This window comes from Akebia trifoliata, chromosome 7, assembly GCF_017979445.1.
Source record: "Akebia trifoliata isolate Shusen 1 chromosome 7, ASM1797944v1, whole genome shotgun sequence".
Taxonomy (NCBI): Eukaryota; Viridiplantae; Streptophyta; class Magnoliopsida; order Ranunculales; family Lardizabalaceae; genus Akebia; species Akebia trifoliata.
In genome coordinates, this window is record NC_141381.1 from 33228379 (window position 1) to 33248863 (window position 20485).

The 20485-nt window shown below is 34.4% G+C and overlaps 2 protein-coding genes across 6 annotated transcripts; both read right to left on the bottom strand.

The window, feature by feature from the left end:
- Positions 1-51: 51 nt before the first annotated feature.
- LOC147399247 (E3 ubiquitin-protein ligase At3g02290-like) lies at positions 52-5662 on the bottom strand. 5 transcript variants are annotated; one of them, XR_015180112.1, is made up of 6 exons: positions 5322-5478; positions 4140-4495; positions 2011-2437; positions 1656-1765; positions 272-405; positions 52-166 (listed from the first exon to the last, which is right to left on the bottom strand). XR_015180112.1 is itself a non-coding variant. In XM_086448736.1 (5 exons), the coding sequence occupies exons 2-5, from the start codon at positions 4257-4259 to the stop codon at positions 379-381; spliced, it is 684 nt and encodes a 227-aa protein (XP_086304862.1). In that variant the 5' UTR covers positions 4260-4495; positions 5554-5662; the 3' UTR covers positions 52-378. The 5 variants fall into 5 exon arrangements, 4 of the variants coding, with proteins under 4 accessions (XP_086304862.1, XP_086304859.1, XP_086304860.1 ...); XM_086448736.1 differs by lacking the exon at positions 5322-5478 and adding an exon at positions 5554-5662 and having other exon boundaries at positions 52-405; XM_086448733.1 differs by having other exon boundaries at positions 52-405.
- Positions 5663-8350: 2688 nt separating this feature from the next.
- On the bottom strand, positions 8351-19096 carry AUG5 (HAUS augmin-like complex subunit). The gene is made up of 10 exons (XM_086448737.1): positions 18282-19096; positions 17047-17586; positions 15652-15793; positions 15080-15256; positions 14645-14854; positions 12875-13060; positions 12483-12642; positions 11402-11597; positions 11032-11164; positions 8351-10346 (listed from the first exon to the last, which is right to left on the bottom strand). Exons 1-10 carry the CDS (start codon positions 18800-18802, stop codon positions 10218-10220), a joined length of 2394 nt encoding a protein of 797 aa, XP_086304863.1. The 5' UTR covers positions 18803-19096; the 3' UTR covers positions 8351-10217.
- Between the last annotated feature and the right edge of the window lie 1389 nt (positions 19097-20485).

Here is a 20485-nt window from a genome sequence, read left to right on the forward strand (position 1 = left end):
CGCCAAAATTTGTCTAAAAGACCCACTTCTTGCATCATTATTTATGTGCAATGTAATGAATTATTTCATAATTATATGTAAATATCAGAAGAAAACAAGACATCTCCACATCTGGTTCCAAGTGTTTCTTCAATCCATCAATTTTACTTTCTTTTCTGTAAATAATCTAGTTTAAAGAAACCACACCCCAAAACAAAAAAAAACGACAGGTGAGCGAAAACATGTATTTACAAACTCCCTTAAGATCTAAATAGATGAAATTTTCTTTTACCTGGGATATTCACAAATACTATTACAGGAGTTGTTTCTTTGCTTCCTTTTTGTTTTCTTTTCCTGTTGGTCTTTCAGCTACAACAGAGACGAGTTTAACCTCTGAGATCAAGTTGTTTCGTGGAATACCATCACCTTGAAAAGCCAACCAAATGAGAATAACTTCAGAATAAAGAATGACATTAAGAACATAATAAAGTTCAATCAGAAAACATAAACAAATATTTCTATCATAATGTGCCATTGAGATTTTACTCTGTCCACCCTTGGATCTCTTCACTCATGATGAGAACAAAAGTGCACGGAGGCATAAGATTCGTTTAGCTCAACCACAGATCTTTGGGGTAAGGCTTTGACGATGATTACCATATTTTCTACATGATAAAGGAGAGACCCAGTTTTACAGTCGACAACTCCTCATTTTTTCTTGTCCTTGTATCTTCCCAAAAAAAATATGGAAACTTATGTAAGTGAAACATTTCTGCTCGGATCTATTTGTGGAAGCGGGGAGTGAGTGAGAAACCGAGCGGATTTGGAATCACTGACAAAAAGAGAAAGGATAAACAGAAACCAACCCCATTTAATCATGTCAAAGTGTATTACTTTATATGAAAAAAATATTTCCTCCTTTTAATAGTGAATCTTCATATACCTAAATTCATATTTATCTCAAGTTTGAGTTCTACATGGCTTCATACATAAGCAGCCCGTTTATTTTGGAAGAGATAATACTCTCATTGAATATGATATCATAACTAAATAAAAGCTGCCATCCAAATTTATACACATTTAATCCTATTCTCATATAAACTATTTACTTTGTAAAAATAATTAATCAAAATATACACCAAACCTAAGATTCCTATTTTCTGAGATTGGCTGTGAGAAAAACTTCTTATCTTTGTCAACTATCACTCTACCCGTACACGCGCAGCACAACTACTCTGTAGGAATGCATGTCTCTTAGATTTCTGGACATTCTTTGAAGCACACAAGAATTAAGGTTCAGTCCAATTAATCATACCAACTGTTCTACTATAGTTCCTATTCAGTCAAGGCTTCGAATCAATGCCGTACACCTCAGCAGAGTCATCACTAAGTTTTGATCCTTTGAATCACCATACTCAATTTGAATCAAGTTAACACAATTTGACTTGTACTAAGTCAGCCTTTACGCACTTGACTTGCACCTTAATGGTTCATAAAGGTATGCTTAAAAACCCAATAGAACTTAGCCAAGTTGGAGAATTGGCATGCCAAATAGTTTGAACTTCAGACCTAACACTTAGCACTAATATGAAAATGCAAATCAAATGACAAAACCATCTCCCATGCCAATTCTTAAAGGATCATTATGCATAACCGACGAGTAAGAAAGAAGTTACCTTGCCACAGACTGGACATGTTTCACTTCTCTCCATCCACTCATATATACAACCAAGGTGGAAATGGTGAGAACATCCGGTCATAATTTTGGGGTTTTGAAGAGTATATTCTGCAAGAAAAAATATAAGGAATTAATGTTATTTGCAATTTGGACTTTGAGAAACTAAAGTACTCCCAGACATAAGTGTAAAAGATATGATGCAAAACCCATTCCAGCAGTATCACCCACGATTTTATGAGAAAACTGAATGAAATGGTATCTTCATCGCCAAATAGGGTGCTGAACTCATATCTGATCCCACAAAGATATAGAATATAAACGAACGCAAACAAAACAAGTTCCATAAATCATACCTTCGAGACATGTGGGGCAGACATCATCATCTTCTGGTGATAAGTAAAGATACCCAACTCCACTTGCCACTTTTGTTGAGGAGTGCTTCACTGAGGACTCCGAAGGGGATTCTTTCGATAATATTCCATCAGACCCATTCCATGCGGGTACTGCAGTTAGAGATTCTAGAGGCACATCAATGTCACCTCTTCTAAGTGGTGCAGATTCTTCATGTGACTGACTTGAGCCCTTCTCACGTCTTGAGACAAGTCCTTCCTGTGGAAAAAGGAAACATCTTAGATCTGCATCGTAAGGTAAAGGCCTTGGAGGAGAGCTGTTTATGTCAGAAAGAGTACTGTCATGTGACACTGTAGAAGTCAACGATGCCGCCCCTTGAACAGATAAAGGGGTGGCATGCACTTCCCCTCTTCGAAACAATGCTGTGTACTGCAGAGAAGGGGAAGAAAAGAAGAATTTCAGAACATGACTGTGAATCACCGAAATTGAAATATCTTATTTAATGATAGGCTATTAGACATTAATACATTAAGTTCCCGTCCCTAAAACCAAAGCTAGTTGGAATAATGCATGATTAAATCTTTAAACAGATGACTAATCCATACCTTAACCACCGTTGCAAGAAGCTCCTAAACTTTGCAGTACCAGATTCATTATAACCCAAGAACCCTACAGACTTTGCTCTTGAGCATGAAATTTATCTAGTTCGACTGAATAGGTGATCCAACCTTTAGCTTAGCAAGTTTATAGGCCAATTTGTGCATTTCAGCCCACAATCCTATCCCCATATCATTCACAGCATACTTTCGTTGTAATTTTAGAAGATCATCAAGGAAATGTTAAGCTATGGCTTGCAAAATTTACCAGCACTAAGCAGGCCAAAAGATGAGGGGGAAGGGGGGAGGACATGGGTCTGTAAAATAGATATAATTTACTATTGTTATTCATGAGAAAAAGCATTGGAGGAGGTATTTCTTGTAACAGCTAACTTAAGAAATGGAAACGTGAAAGTACCACATGCAAGGCAACCGTGATTTGCGGATAACCGAGTTTTCAAGTTTCACTTTAAGGAAACCGAAAAAAAAAAAAAACTGTCCTTTATGTTTAAATTTAGAATTGTCTAAAACATAATTTATTATATTTGAACAAGTGAAACAACCCATTTTTATATTGGTTAGACCCCATATTCATATGGTTTTCACCCCACTTGCCAGTTTTTGAAGATGTCTTGTTTTAAAACGAAGTGTGTGGAGATATTCCAACATTGCTCAAGAAAAGAGTTAGGCAGTGGGACAAACATTGTCCATTTCCACTTAGTTATTACATATGAGTTATATAACACAAGACCAAACGATCCAGAGTATCGAGGTACACTGTTTTAGCACCATGTGTGCATGGATGCAAGCATAGGTGCACATTATTGCAGAGTGGCAAGATGCCAGTTGATCCTTTTGACCATGCTTAGTGGTGCTTCATGACAAGGGTTAGACGATCAAAGCCATCTAATCAATGGCATCTCTGGGAGATGTCTTGAGAAGCAGCTAGGTTCAGACCACGAGAACTATAGAAAATTCGATGCAAAACTAAAAAACATCGAAGCCAATATATTCAAGATAGCTTCAAACCCTTGCCACCTCCCCTTCTTCACCTTTCCACATTTAACCTCCCTCTCCCTTACTCTTCTCCCACATCATATGATCTAGTGGCGTAAATGTATTCAAAAGCAAGAATCCAAAAAAACTCCCATATAATGGCTTACACTTAGCAGGACAGAATGAAGATGCTATATATATCTAAGTTGGTTAGATGTAATAAAATGGCAAAAAAGCTACAAATGCAGTCAGCAACACTGCCTATGGTTCTTATTAATGCCAAAAAAAAAAAAGATCAATGGGGAAAAGAAATAAAGAAACATAAAGCAACGCTCGAAAATAGAACTAAAGGTTCCATTTAATGGAAACACAAACTTTGAATCTAGAACATAATGTATCAACCAAAAGCATACATACAAAGCTACAATATTTAAAATTACAACTTAAATATACCCAAATGATTTTCTAAATCTTAAAAACGGATAACTGGAAAAATAGAAAAGGTTAAAACTGGATTTACTTAAAAGAAAAAAGCATACCGCATTTAAGCAGTTCTGAACAAAGCATCTGAGACAGAAACAGTTCCTGTAAACAAAACTGTTGGGATTTACATACTCTTCAAAGTCCTCATCATGTAAACAGCAACAAACAGCACCCATAGTACACTTCAGTTTCTTCTTTAACTAAAGGCCTCCAAGGTAATTCTCAAACTTCAATCACAAATATCCGATATATCAACCATTACCATCAAGAAAGACGTCCATTTATCAACAAGAAAAAAGAAAAGGGAAACGTAATCTGCGAGCTACATCTAAGCTTGCAGAATAGAATCTCTCGGGATATTGGCAACTCTTGGCTACCACAAGGGGTTAAGAAATTCAAGATTTACTTTGACCTGTCAAAGAAGAGAAATTTACAAGAAGATTAAGTATCTGAAATCAAAGATTGATACTTCTCAATCCAAATTGAAGACTAATGTAGCTAGAGTTCCATGAGCTGATGTAAATGTAAAAAAAAAAAAAAAAAACACTCAATTATATCCCACGATAGACATCCAAAACTACTAAAATTGTACTCTACAATATTTTTATTTAATAAATAATAATAAATAAATAAATAAATAAAGGAAAACAGATCTTTTGCCAATACCAATAACAGGGCAAAAACAAAAAACAAAAAAAAATTATCCAAACCCCTTAAAAAATTGAAGAGAGGAGATGCCCCAAATCTAAAACTCACTTATTTCATTGATTTCTGTCATTTTAAAAGACACGCTTTTTAGTGTAAAAGGGATTTTTCTCAATATCAGAAAAAGGAAAAAAACATGAATTATTATTAAAATTCAAAACGACATAAAAATGATCTTAAAAGAAAGAAGAAAAAGAAGAAGATACCCAGCTTCATGAACTCCATTATTTCATAGATTTTTGTAATTTTAACAGATATAATACTTTAGAAGGGATTCTTCTCAAAATTAGGGGAAAAAAATCTAACAAACTATTCAAATAAATAAATAGAATGGATTCTTATATACTAACAGATAAACAAGGGGAAATTCAGTAAAACTCCTCCTTCTGAGAATGATATAAAATTAAACAAAAAGATATCCAAAAACAATTTGAAATCCATAAAACCAAACAGACCCATTTCAGATTCTTGGCGATAAGAGCACATAATTTCTACCGACAAAAGTAAGTATCAGAAAAACGAACAAGATGTACCTGTCCATAGAGAGAGATGATCGAAACGTTACAAATCTAGAATTGTCCATTAAAATTACAATATTTTCGTTTCTTTCTTTCTTTAGCTTTGGATTTTCGCCAGATAAAGAGAGGAATTAAAACGACCATCACACCAAGTAGACTGTATTTAATAAGAACACTTTTTAATTATTCCAACTAATCTTACTAAGTTAGTAAGTATTTCACCATTGCTAAGGGTACTTGGGCTCACCTTGTGGCATCCAAAAACATGATCCAATGCTTCAGGAGTTATAGGGATTTCTCTGACTATATCACGCATCACCTGATGTACAATATTAGAAGACGATTTGCCGACAACCAAAAAAAGAAAAAAATAGTATTAGATGGATTTGTAGATATTTATGGCACATAGCATCACAAGTAGTAGTTGGCATCGAAATTGGTAGTCTAATGGAGAACATATTGAGGGGTTAAATATCTTGTAATTGTTGAACGAGTGGTAACATAGTAATTTAATCGAATTAATGTTGGAGTGACCTCAATGGGGGACACTTTGATGTGGTGGTGTGCGCAAGCCCATAGATGTATTTTCTCTGAGATACTAATAAAAATGATTTATAGACATGCTTGCGCCACCACATCAAAGTGTCTCTCATGTGTCCCCCATTGAGGTCACTCAGCACGACTCATTTAGCTATTAAACAGTTTCAACTAAATGCCTTATAGGCTCTTGTTTTGAAAATACATATATAATATTCAAAATATAATATTTAATATAGAGAAATACTTTCCATAGTCCATACTAACTTAGAGTCGTTTAGTTGAAATGGATACCAATTTGGCAATCCACTACCAAGATCCTCTAGAATTCATAGAAAAACTTGGATGAAAAAATAATATATTTTTTTTTAGGTTTGATCCAAGGTTTTGAAAAGGGACAACTATTGAACATCCACTTTCAAATTTAAAATTAAAATTTAAAGATGAAAAATATTTATTTTGTCAAGTTCATAAAATTTTGTGCTCTACATGCCTGTGAAATTGGATCATGTCTTTAGATGCCACAAGGTAAACGCAACGACTCCTAAAAATATTTGAAATATTACTATGTTTGTAAAGCTATAATCACTCTTTAATATACATAGATTTACTTGTTTGTGATATTTGTCCTAACTCACCTAAGTAACGAAAAATATTCTATAATGCTCGCTATCAAAAAATATTTATTCTTCTAAAATTTCATGATAAAAATATGCCCCACTCTCCACAATGTTCAAGAAACTTAAAACAAACTAGTAGCGATTTCATCGTTTGGACAATATATTATCTTTTGAAGCAAAGTAAACAATGAATAATTATTTAGAAAGGTACAAAATAGTAAATTAAAAATTAAAAATAAGTCAAACAACGAATCTATCCATTTTCAAAATTGTAAAGGAAGGATGCAAAAATCCCTTATGGTGAATGAAAAAATAAAAAACTAATGGAATCTTTGTGAACTTTTGCTTTTACTCTATCAAATGCGCCACTTGTTTATTTTTCATGCAATGAATACATAGTTTTTGTGGGGATGATTTCCTCGAGATACAAGTTTAAAAATCAATGGTTCTCTATACACTACCACATTAGTGCAGTGTTGAACACAATGTCCAACCCACCCAAGTAGTCCATCATTTTCCTTTAAATATTTATAATTTTAATATATCTTTATATGACTCATCTAGGTAGATCACCGACTTAGTTGTCAAGTTAATTTGAAGATTTTAATTATTTGTTTTGACAGATTTAGAATTTTGTCAAGTTACTTAGTTGTCAATCCACAAAACATTATAATAGCAATTGAAAGACAATTTTGTGGTGAAGATTAAGGTCAATGAGTGGAAAGAAATTTATGATTAACTCTTGTAGGCATTAAACGAAGATAAAGTCGACCCATAATGTGGACATGTTCTACCAAGGCAGATCACAACCTCAATTAGGAAAAAAAATGTTAAGAGGTCCTACAATAATGAGATGAAATCTCAAAAGAATGTGATCCAAGATACAAATACTAAACCAGTTATTAGGTGATCATCACAACACCTAAAAGGATGTGTTTGAAGAGAAGAGAAAATAAATTTCTCTCCAATTCTCTTGTTTGAATTGTTAAGGAGAGAGAAGAGAAAAGAATTGAAGGGGGAGAGGAGATAAAAAAAGCTGAGTATTCTTCCTCTCCAAAAGTGGAGAGAAGAGGAGAGAAATGGAGACAAAACCCTTCTAAAATATTTTATAATTCTAACTTCATTCTTAGATCAACTTTTAAGGTATTTGAAAATTTTAAAATTGTCTCAAGTTCTCTCTTGTCAATCCAAATATGGTGGAGAGAAATTAAATTTTTCTTTCTCCACTTCTCTCAATCCAAACATAACCTAAGGGCTTTTTTTTTTTTTTTTTACTTTTTATATTTGTTTTCAAGGGGAATTAGTCGTAAAAAAAATTGAATTCCTTGAAAGAAAAAAAAAAATGAAATTTGGCGTTTGATTGCACCTGAGAAAGTGTCAAATAAAGAACTGATATTTTTCTTTTGATGGTGGAGGCGACCTGGAGAGAATAACATCAAGAGATGGAAAGATTTTTTCTGAGAGATGTGAAATGAAAAAATATTTGTGTCCAAAGGGAAAAAAAATTCCTTAGAAAAATAGTTTTCTTGGAAAAATTCACAATCATACACCTAAAACTTGCTACTTTTTAAGGAAAAATAAATAAACATTTTTGCATCCCATTTTTTTTTTTTTATGGGAAATCAAACAGATCCTAAAGCCCCATCAATCTACACTCTAAAGTTAAAAAGTTACTTGTGGGGCAGGCCTGGTTGAGGAATTTCATTATTCCATGACTTATTGAAATGTAGCCTAAATATTTAATAGTTGAGAACCAAATAAACTTTTATTAAAGGTTCCATGGGTCAGTCTTATTTTATAGGTCTCGTTCTTAGCAAACAAGCAAAGAAGACCTCATAGTCATTCCACCAACTTTCCCTTCTTTGAGAGAAATGGCAGGTAGTGCAGTAAACCAATTATCAGAGAAACTCAGAGACTCTCTCCCTCTCTTAGAGAGTACATGGAGGTTCGTCTTACAGAAGATAACTAGTCTTGCATGTTTCACTGAAGAGAAACTGAAGGAATCCCATCCTTTGGTGAAGAGATTGGTGGGTTTTACAGAGGACAGAGTGAGTGAAGCCCTTCCTTATGTAAAGAGATTTCTGGCTTTTACAGAGGAGAGAGTGACTGAAGCCATTCCTTATGTAAAGAGCATTGTGGGTTTCTCTGTAGAGAAGATAAAACAGCATCCTTACTTGTTTGGGTTGGTTGTTTTGATAGTTTTGTGGAATTGGAGTGGTGGGTCTCCTCCCAAAAAGATGATGAAGGCCCCTGGAAGAGATTACAGGATGCCCAGGAAAGATTTTGAGAGAAGCCCCAAATCTTACTTTCAGAATCTGAGAGGGAAAGGTGATCAAGATTGAATGGGTGTTAGATCTAGAAAATGGGTTTGAACTATGGTCTCTGATTAATCTTTCAAGTCTCTTATTAGTGTATTTTGGTTTTGTTACTGCTTTCTTGTCATCTGATGTGGTGGGTTGTGTGGTTTGTGTTGCTTGGATTTACATGAGTGTTGTTTTACCTTGATCTTTGTAGTTTATATATATATAAAATTAAACTTAATTTGAGTCTGTCTTTCATTGTTTGGGTTGAGAGAAACTAAGGGAAAAGAAACTCATTAAAAGGAAAGAGGAATTCCAATTTTTTTCCATCTTGTTTGGTTTGACAATATAAAAACATAAGTTTGGAGAGAAAAAACAAAAGGTAGCACTGTTATTTTTAATGCTCTAATTAGTCATGAACATTTCTTTTTCCTCTAATTTAGAGAGAAAAAAATAAAAAATTTGACCCTTTTTCTCTCCTCATTTAACAATCCAAACAAGAAAAATGAAGACAAACTCACTTTTTGTTCTTTTCTTATCTCTCAATCCAAACACACTGAAGGTTAAATGATCTTTCCAAATCCTAGTATGACAATGCTAGCAATCCAACTCATTTTGTAACCTTACTTCAATTATGTTGTAACCTCTCCATTATGTGTGACGGTGTTCCGACTAAATTATACAATCTGTGTAAATCATTTCCATCTGATAACAAATCTCGTTTATAACCTACTGAGACTACAACAATTCCACAAATACATACAATTTCATTTTATCCTTATCTTTTAACTTTTATCTCAACATCCTTCATTTCTATATGCTCAATTTCAGAGCATGTAGTCAGTTAGAAGAGAATGGAATATCAAAACAATTACTATAATTAATATTTCTTTTTTTGTTAGAAGAACACCAAATTCACCTATTCAATAAAGATCAAAACCATGTTACAGGCACACTTACAAACAAATTCTTTACAATTAAATCACACTGACTTTCGAATAAATCAAGCCTGGAAGATATAATTATTTATAAGAAACCACCCAAAGCCAAAAACTACATATTCCCTACACTAAGGATGACCTTTCCAAAGGGGGAACATTTCATACAAGTGTAAATTTACACCGAACGATCCCCTGCAAATAAACCACCACCAATACCAGCATCTGATCAAAGACCTACCTGTATTACCATTAGTACTCAACTCCAATCTGCCGACCCTCTTCAAACGTAATTTCCAGGGGTGTAAGTCTCCAAGTTGACGTGAAAGCAGACTAAAGAAGGATGCAAAAGAAATAACACACAAAAAGAAAAACTACAAACAAGCATCGCCTCAAACCGTAGTGATATCACCCTCTACACACAAGCTACCATCTAAACAAAAAATCCTCAAAATGGTAATCCCTGAACTCCTGAAGCGATATCACCCTTAGGCACATGATTCTTGATGATTTCATTCACAAAAGCTTGTTGTAAAAAGCCATTTGGAGCTCCTTCACATGATCAAGCCAAGCAGTCACATTTTTCCCATCGACCTTAATCCAGTCAACTACTGTCGCAGCTGGTTGCTCCCACCATTCTTCCACCTAAAGAAATATACCATGGGAAGAAGGAAATCAAAAATAGTAGAAATGTCTACTGAGGTATGGGAGACATTTAAGAGGAAGACAGTTTCACGACCTGGCAAACGATTGTAATTTGATTTCAGAAATCAGGTTCCAGCACCATGAATCCCAGAATCCTCTTTATTGAATGTGCTTATTAAAGCAACCAAAAATGCATTATTTACATGGTAACAGTTTGTACAATGTGGATGCAAACTCCATGGCTTTTAACGTTCAACATAAGGGTGGGCGAGCTACCAAATCGGGTACCTTTTGGGAAATCAGAGAAGCTTCACATACTCGAAACCATATTTTGTGCAAATGCTTGATGAAGTTCGAAATTATAGCTTCCTTGTCCAGAATGGTTTTATTCAATTAGTGGGTTTCACTTTGTTGATACTACAAAGCAATAGGTCTTCTAAAATGCATATGTTTGGAAATCACCCAAGACAACAAGCACTATATGCAGGTCACATCTTTTCTTTGACCCAATACCATTTTCTGAACATTTCCATGGGTAAAACTGTATACTATGACTCAAAGAAGCACAGATTCTGTTTTCCCAGCTAATGGTACTTAGGGTATATTATTGGTAGAAAAACAGTAAAGTCAAAGAAACTAGATATGGATATTTCATGATTCAGGGCTAATGGCTGCAGTTACTTACTAAACCCCTCGTGTGTTTGCAATCTTCCAAGCATTTTTGGGCATCTAAAACTGCAGTCTTAAGTTCAGGCAACCATTTCTCCATAACAATTTTTTCTTGTTCAGCAGCCAATGTCAAACAATAACTAGTTGTCCTGCAAGATAAGAGTGTGGATCAACATTTAACCATGTCCCAAACAAACAGAAGAAAAAAACAAAACGAGCTAAGACACACATGCAGTCATGAACACAAATATGGAGACACAAAGCTATCAACAGACTCAAGTTACTATTATTATTGTTTTTGTTATTGCATATTGCTTCCATGAGTGGTGAGAAAGCAAGCACACTTCATGGCAAATACGAAAGGAGAGACCACGCTGCAGTTTTACCTCTCATGCTCCTGTTGTGCACGGTATGCGTGGTTTAACAATGCATGACCACTTTCAACAAGATCCCGTCGTATATGCACCAAATTAATTGCCTTTGATAAGTCCTCCAGCAGACTAGCCTCAGAACCTCGGAGCTTCAAACAGAATTCTAGAGATTCCAACACTGCTGCTAATCCAGCATCTGAACCTTCCAAACCTAATTATTAGACAGCAAATGTTTGTCAATATTCAATAGAAACACATTCTGTGTTTGAAGATTGAAAACCGTAAAAGGACATTCGTGGAGTTATTATTGGCTTTTATTGAGTTTGAATTTTTACTTGGTAATCCCTATTTCTACCTATTTTTGCTGCATTTACTACACTTTTGTTAAGGGTTGTGTCATTATAGTATCAGAACATATTTTTTTTTAAATAACAGAGTATGTTCCGAGGCCTTAATCTTCAACTTTGATCAACGAAAAACACATGGCCAGGGAGTGGAAACAACTGTCACCTTAGCAATAACATGGATATATTGAGTATCATATGCAAGGGATTAACATACAACTCAATCAGTGCATATAACTTCTACTCAAGCTTCTGCCACTGTTGGAACAACCAAGAAAGTGAGGATGAACAACCGAGAAAATAAATAAATTGGATGTTGATTTTATGATTGGCTGGAACATTTCTATTTGATTAATTTGATGTTCCGGGTCCCGAAAAGTAAAACTGCTTGCATCTTAAGTTTACCAAATTCACATTGAGATGGTGATTAGCCCCTCAAGCAAATAGGATCCACAAGGGGAAAGAGAAAAATAATTCCATGTCACAAAATTGAAAGGAAAAAAAAAAAAAAAAAGCTAGGAGGCTATCCTTTCCATCCTCTTTAGAGGACAAAATTATACAAAGGAACTCACTTTATGATTCCTTATGCTTCTTACAGAACATAAAATAAGATATTTTTTTGTAAATGAGGTGGAGGGTCCATCATAAAATTGCTGAGAATTTTAAAACCACCTATGATATCATCGCATGCAAATATGAACATTCGTCTTTCATAGTTGGACCATACTTATAAGTGAAAATGCACTACTCACCAGCATGATATTGAAGGGCAGAAGAAACACGGCATATAGATGGAATTGCTGATGGATCTCTAGCACCAGCTCTCGCAGTCAATAGAGCAGCATTCTTCTCTGCAGCTGCAACTGCTTCCTGTCCTGTGGACCCATTAGCGCCCACAGCCTCCAGGAGAGCCTGCTTAGGAAGAAAATAATTGATAAATGCTAAACCATATGAAGCAACACTCTTTGGATGAGTCCCCTTCCTTCCCTTTTTCATTTTTTTTTTTCTCCTTTTTCTTTTGTCAGAAGAAGAGGGATGAGGAGAAGGGGATTATATGTACCAAAAGAAGAAAAACTAGAATGGCACATCTAGCTACACTGCTCAATTATTATATAACCATACAATCAGTTGTAATATTACCAACCTGTGGAGTCGATGGCAACATGTAAAGGCTATTATCAGGACTTCGATAGAAGGCAGATAATTCTTTCTCAATTAGATCCTTTGCATTGTTTGATATGCCCGCAACAACTTCACATGCTGGAATTATGGTGCTTGATGCATACTCCCTTGCAGCTAATGGCTGCTGATCCCAGAATGTGGCAGCCTCCTACAAGGAAAATGTGATTTTGTTTTACACAATCAAGATCTTGTGTTATTTCTTGAGTCAGCGGAACCCAACCCTAAATATATCCACATTTTCACTTGGAACAACTACAAATAATGACAACTCTACAGATAAACATAGAAGGTTCTTCGATCCCTTCTATGAGAAAAGAGACATAAGTATATTGTTTCCAAAGCAACAATACACTAACAGAGCCAGACATATAACAACATGAAAGTGAATCTTTCGATGAAAATGTCAGCAGCAGCATAGGACAGTCGGTCTCCAAAATACAATGCATAAAACTCAGTGCAGATTCCAATGACAGCAGCTTTAATTAATCATGATCCTTTGATTGGAATTTCCAATTATTAAACTACAATATCAATACAAACTGAACTTTATGCTCTTTTCATATTTGATAAAGGATTCAAATAGAAAGGAAACCAAGAATATATACAAAGGGGAAAAAATCCCACAATAGTAGTAGAGAAAGGGTGTTCAAGATAGAGCCGTGCTCATCATGCATTTGAAAGGGTACTTTTCTATCTTCAGATATACCTATCACAGATAGTAATTAATTCAGGATATTATGTGATAAGAAGTTAGGTATTTCTAAGATTTAAATTGAAAAGTTGGGAAATAAAATGTAAGTTCTGGGCTCCCAAAACCTCAAAAACTATGCAACAAGAACACGGTCATGTGTATCTCATCAGTGCCTCACACAGGTTGAAGGTGTATGACATGTCTGTGTCTGTACAGATGTATTACAATATAACATTTTAGTTCTACTTAACTCAGAATCCTTCAATAAAATTAAGAAAGAAATATTTGAAAAGTAAAAGAAAACAAGTCTTAACAGTTGACAACTCTTATTTCAAACCATGGATGAGCTTAACTCAACAAATTGTTTTTTTTTTTTTTTTTGAAAAGTATAATATATTGATTAAAGAGGGCAAAAACAAAAAAAGGAGGCCAAGAAAGCCTCACGAACCACAACAAAGGAAGAAAACTAAAGCATTAGTAATTACACAAAGAGTGCCATCTAAAAACAAAATCATCAAAAGTTGTTCCCGAGAACTCTAAGCTCTGTTTTGACCAAAGGTATAAAGAACCCAAGATCTCCAAGAAAATTGCATGAGAGGTACTACTCTTGTTATTGAACACTCTGTTCTATAACTCAACAAATTGTTACAGAAGATGGATAACACCAACCCTGTTTTAGAAGTCATTTTTATAGAAAACCATTAACATGAAGGGTTACAATACCTTATGTGTTAGGATGTGTGTCAAGGTGTCAATACGTGTCTGACACAACAATAATCCTAAAATGCCTGTCCTCATTATATTGCTAAACAATTCCAATGACATGCATTCAATAAAATGAAAGAAAGTATTTGACCAATGAACACAAGAGAGTGAGAGACACAATCAGTAATGATACATATTAACAGCTTATCCAGAATCATCAAGAAATTCATAGAATCACACGGAGTTACAGAACTCGTATACAGGGGGGATATTTAGCAGACAATAAACTATTGATTTGTAGTTTTGAGAAAAATATCAAAAGCTGAGTTGCTTTACCATGTTAGCTCTAAGCAAAGCAGTATATATGGATTCAAGTTCTGATCTGCGTGCATCAAACTCTTCAATCTTTTTCCACTTTTCTCTTAACAACTCTTCAGCTTCTTTCCACTCTGCACACAATTTATTCAAGCGGTGTACTTCAGAAGTCAATGTATTCAAGCTTGCCCTCAATCCAGCTGCTTCTCTTTCCTTGGCCCAGACATCCAACTATTCCAAAAAAATGGGAGAAATGTTACGATAGTCAATCCACACCATGGCAAGGATTTAGGTGTAAATTACAAATTAGACCATACATTCCCATTAAATGCCGAGAAAAAGGTGTCCAAGTGTAGATGAAAACCAGTACACAAAGTGGACATATAATCATAATCCCCAAACCGTGTTTAACTCTAGGAAGATAATACTTCTAAAGCAAGTAACACCATAGGATACCTCGAATTGCCTAAGACTGCCCACATTTTGTGATGCGCGTCCCAAAGCAACTGAGTTTGATGAAACTGGATCACTGCTCCCATGTAGGCGTTTCATAAGATTTTGACATAAGTTCCTAGCTTCTGCAGCTTTGTTCAGAGCATCTTCAGTAGCCACAAACTGTTGAACATGTGCCTTCTGTACAAGAAGAAATACTAGATATCCATCAAAAGCCACCAAAGAACATTTTAATGAATGTGGGGAGCAAAAGATTACACAGCCCTTGTATCAGCCATGTGATATCTGTGGCCTCCACATAAGAATCAAAAACTTGATTCTCATAAGTGAACTTGAAAGATAGAAGGCTACAAGATGAAATACATCTAGTGAACAAAATAACAGAATTTTCATTGAATTATTAGTACAAAAGTAGTGAGGAATGCTCCGAAAGAACATGGCACAGGCTATATAATTCAATGACAAAGCAACTGCATACATGAAAGGTAAGTAATAAATTCAATGGAATATTCTCAAGCGAAAAAAAAATCCGAGAACCATAATCATTTATAAAATGAAATGTGAATAAAAAGCACCTGTCTTTCAAGAAGCTGGTTATGAGTTCCTTTGGTAGGGACATCGATTCCTCTTTTCCCATGATCATACAATTGATATTGTAAATGGGAACTTGCATCAGGAGAAGAAGCATCCGTTACTCTATTGTTTTCGTATTTGTACCTAGAGCAGTTGAGAAAATGACGATTAGGCAACACCTTCACAAGGCATATACAAGCAAAACTTGATCAAAGGCAATTTTAAAAAAACATAAAAATAACAAGGCATCCACCATAATTGGAGATATGCTACACAAAATAACCTAGTCTACAGAGGCCATTTCATAAAATGCAGCAATAATAAGAGGCACCCACCAGAGAGCAGTCATGGAAATTAAACACAAGATACAACAAAATAATATAGAGCACAAGAGAATCAAGCTATGAAAAAATTACAGAAAGTATATTTCAGTACAAAACCCTTATTCCTAAGTAGTAGGATTAAACAATAGCTTAAACAGGAAAAAATGTTAGTTTAGCACTTTGGCTCTCAAAAGCTCAAATTTCGAAGAACCAACTTAAACAATTTAACTTCTTCAACCATTTCCTGTAAATTACCAAGACGGGACTTCTCAATAAGTGGTCACAGAAATTCTTATAATACTAAAAATTTGAAGTCTCGCCTTGTTAACAGCAGTTGAAGAGGTATATGCTGGAGTGGTAAACTAGGATAGAAGAAACATTTGGTAATTTTTATTTTTTACAGTAAATGCTACTCGACAATATCAAGAATAAGAACTGCACAGTTTCCTTCAGGTCTTGAATCCAAAATAATATCAGTCACAAGATTTCATTAAATTTTAAATTTAGAGAATTAACCACAATAAAAGTACACTGCAAGTCTTCCATTGAACATTAAAAATGCTTAATAGAATTAATCAAGAAAAGAACAACTCATTTTCCACATGAATCATACGCATTGAATTACATAGAGTACCATAATTTTCTAACATATATATTTGGTAAATCATTTTGGGCGTGGACCCATAGCTCAGTTGGTTGATACTCTCTGCAATGCAACTTTGAGGCCATGAATTCAAGTCCAGCTTACCTATAAAAAGACCTTTTAACAGATACAAAAAAAGAGATGATAGGAATCAAACAAAAGGCAATAAATAGAATTGCAAATGATCAATCCAGACAGAAAATATCTTTCCAAGATTATCATTCAATTGATGCACATCAGAGATTTCATGCTCTCTGATATGCATGAAATCTCTGATGTGCATGTATTTCACACGAACTAAGGTAACGCTGAAGAACCTAAGTATGACTAGTACTCAAAAATTTCATTTAACATGACCAAAATGAAAGGGTAGAGTTACATATACAGGGATAAAAAACTGAAAAAACAATAACAAAGAAACACAAGAGGACCTTAAGAGTTCTGCATCGGCTCTGATGTCAATTTTCTCTGTTTCTCTACTAATCAATGTTTTCAGCCGTGAGGTATACATGGTAATAGCTTGAAGAAGTTGAGGAGGATTCTTCAAGGAATTTACAATAATATCCTTGACTTCATCAGGTACTTGACCTTCAAAATCAATGACTATCTTTGAAGCTTCTAAATGTGGGTTCAAATGAATACCATTTCCTTCATAAGCTGGGAAAGAATTGCGTATTTTTTCAAGCATGTGTGTTGCTAGAGATTCACAGACCTTCCTAATATTTCTTTCCTGAGTCGTTTCAATGAGAATAACTTCATCCGATGATTTGTTGCCCTTAACAGTTGAGTAAACAGCCTCCTTCTCACTGCTTGCATGGAAATCATCGACTACATCAACAACTGAGCTAATACGCCTGAGAGCATCCCTTGCTTGATTAACATAGTAATGAAGACGTTTCTGATACTCTGCAAATATTTTCGCAGCTTCATCACTCTGTTGATCATAAACCTCCAACATCACTTGCTTGTGTCTGCATGCCAAGAGGCAAATATCAATGCAATTCATATTTAAAGGATTTGGATATATGTTGGAACAAAAGTTTTGAATCTATTGTAGCAATAAGCATACAATAAAACAAAATAAGATGATGTAGTGATACTGATACCAAATCAATCACAATTCAGTTCTTTAATAAATGAATATTATGTGTAATTTGCAAGTCCAATCTATAAGAAGTTTATGATTGTTTATTTTTATAAATTTTATCAATATTTTTAGAGTAATTTATTCAAAAAATGAACAGAAAACTTTGGCTGAAATTTACTGTTCGACGAAATATGTCAAGACATAAACATTGATTCCCGACGAAAAATTATAAAAAGAAACTGTTGATTGTAATTAAGATGAAGTCATGTGGAGATGGAAATATTTTGTTATATATCATTGAAAATGTCAAAATTTAAAACCATGATTTGATCACAACCAACCATTCTTGAACTAGCATTATCATTCATAGTTTTCCTGCATTCCATGGTTTCTTGTTAAATCTACAAAAATTTAAAGTGGAAACGGGTTGGTTATCGTCCAACAATACAGAAGGGGCAGCAAAACAGTTAAAAAAATTTAAAGAGAACAAAAGACTCTCACACAGACAGTAGTGTAAAATGGGAAACCAAACCATGAATAAAAAATGGTTTTTTAAGCTTGATTTTCAAGAACCCTAACCTGTAATTGGACCTCTCATCGAGCATCCGTTTCCGCTCCGCTTCCTCTCTAGAAACCTCAAGCATTCGCGATCGCAACTCCTTCCGCTGTCTCTGAAGAACATGCCTCAATCTCTCCACCTCTGTCTCTGCCAAATCTCTTTCTCTTAAAGCAATCTCTCTACTCTCTAAAGAACCCTCCGAACCCACACCTCTATCAAACCCTAATTTTTCTTTTTCCTTCCTCCTCCCTTTACTTCTTCCCTCATCACTCAATTTCTTTCCATCTACCGACCCCTCACTACTTCCATGAACAAGTATATTTCTTCGAATCTTCTCAACTGTTTTCTCCGATTTCACTCTCTGCAACAAAAAATTCCAGATTGGAACCGTGTTTCCGCGACAAATCTTTCGGAGAGAATCGAGTGTGGGCATCGATTTGTGAGAAGAAGAGTATGGGGCTTGTGGCCTGTACCCCATCTCCTTCTGAAGCCACTCCAATATCGCCTCTGGTTGAGAAATCGAGTTCCCTGAACTCTGCATTTTCTCTAAGAATCTACAATGAAGCTCCAAGAATATTTGATTCTAAATCAAACAAACAAACAAAAAAAAACCCTAAATTGCAGATCCAAAGAGTGATAAATCGAATGTAAAATGAAAATAAATCATAATAGAATGGGGTGTTTTTCCTCTTTTCAATGGGATGGAGTGTTGCAGAGGTGTTAGTTTGATGGAGAAGTAATTGTGCCGGCCATTAAACCAGAGAGGTTAGAATGTTAGATCGATGTGAAGAGTTTATGTGGACGCACCAACTTAATTGTATCACACATCATGAAATTAAAAAATTATATACAACATTACAACGCGCCAAATAATATACAAGAATAAATTCTATTAGCACACTTCTTATTACTAAAAGCAACCCAACAAGTGTGCTAACTTTGTTAATAATCATATGAATGGGGGGCTCTTAGTAAATATTGGTGTGGCAATAGCATATCTTTAAGTTATAAAATTTTAGATTATAACAAGTAAATTATCCAAGCACACTCATCTTCCACCTTGAGATTTTGTTGTCTTCAAATTCAAACCTCTATCACAAGAAAGTATGTTTGTTTTTTTAATAAAATCTATTGGCACACTTCACTCATATCAAGTAAAAATATCTATGTTCTGTGCACACCTCTATGTCAGCTCAGTGTCCAACACAATATCCTATGCAAACACTTTTAACATTGTCCCGCTAGAAATTATCATTCTTATACTTAATTTGGCATAAAACACATCTTATGACATGTTGATCTCCGTGTATTTCACATAAGTTTGATGGAGGAGCTCACTTCAAACTTGGCTCCTCCATCAAACTCGGACTCCTCTTTCAAATCAACATGGGAACTTTTTCTTTGTTTCTTCCCTTGTTTTAATTTTTCCAATCATAATCTTCATCCTTGTACATAATTCCATGTTGTCTTCAATATTTCAATCAATGACAAAAATCAATAATATTAATCTTTGAATTAACTATTTGTTAATCCAGCCATCTTTTTGAAATATTTATCAAAATTCCCATATACCTGTTTCTTTTTTAGCAAAATGGATATCTACTATACAGACATTAAACTGAATTTATCTTTATACCTTTTTTTTTTTTTGTTTAAGGTTAATGAGAATTTTTCCAAAAAGTTTATCGTTTAACTGAATTTTCCTATATAACTTTTTTTCAGCCTGAAATAAAAGTAAAACCATCTTTACTAGTATAGTGAGAGAAGGACCAAGTAGTAGTTTGACCACAAAATTTGGATCTCATACATGCCCTCACCTTAACATTTAAACTTAATATAATTAAGTTTATTTTGATAAAAAAAAAAATTAAGAAAATGGCATTTCTGCAACCCCATAATCACGTTGGTTGGTTTTCAAAATTATAAAAAATATATATCCCTTTTACTATTAAATTTTCAAAAATCCTTTAACCAATATTTTAATTAAAAATAAGTCCTTCTAATACATGTGCCTAATAAATATAATTGGCATCACTTTAATAAAAATAAATAAATATCAAAATGGGTATATGACTCTTATGATAAATATTTTAAAGAGACATTTACCAGACAGACCTAACTATTGTAATTTTATTACAAAAACTCCATTAGGGTAAGTCCAAGGGACCTTACTTTTATGAAGTTTGTTACCCACCAATGGAGTGGGGATCCACTTCATAATATT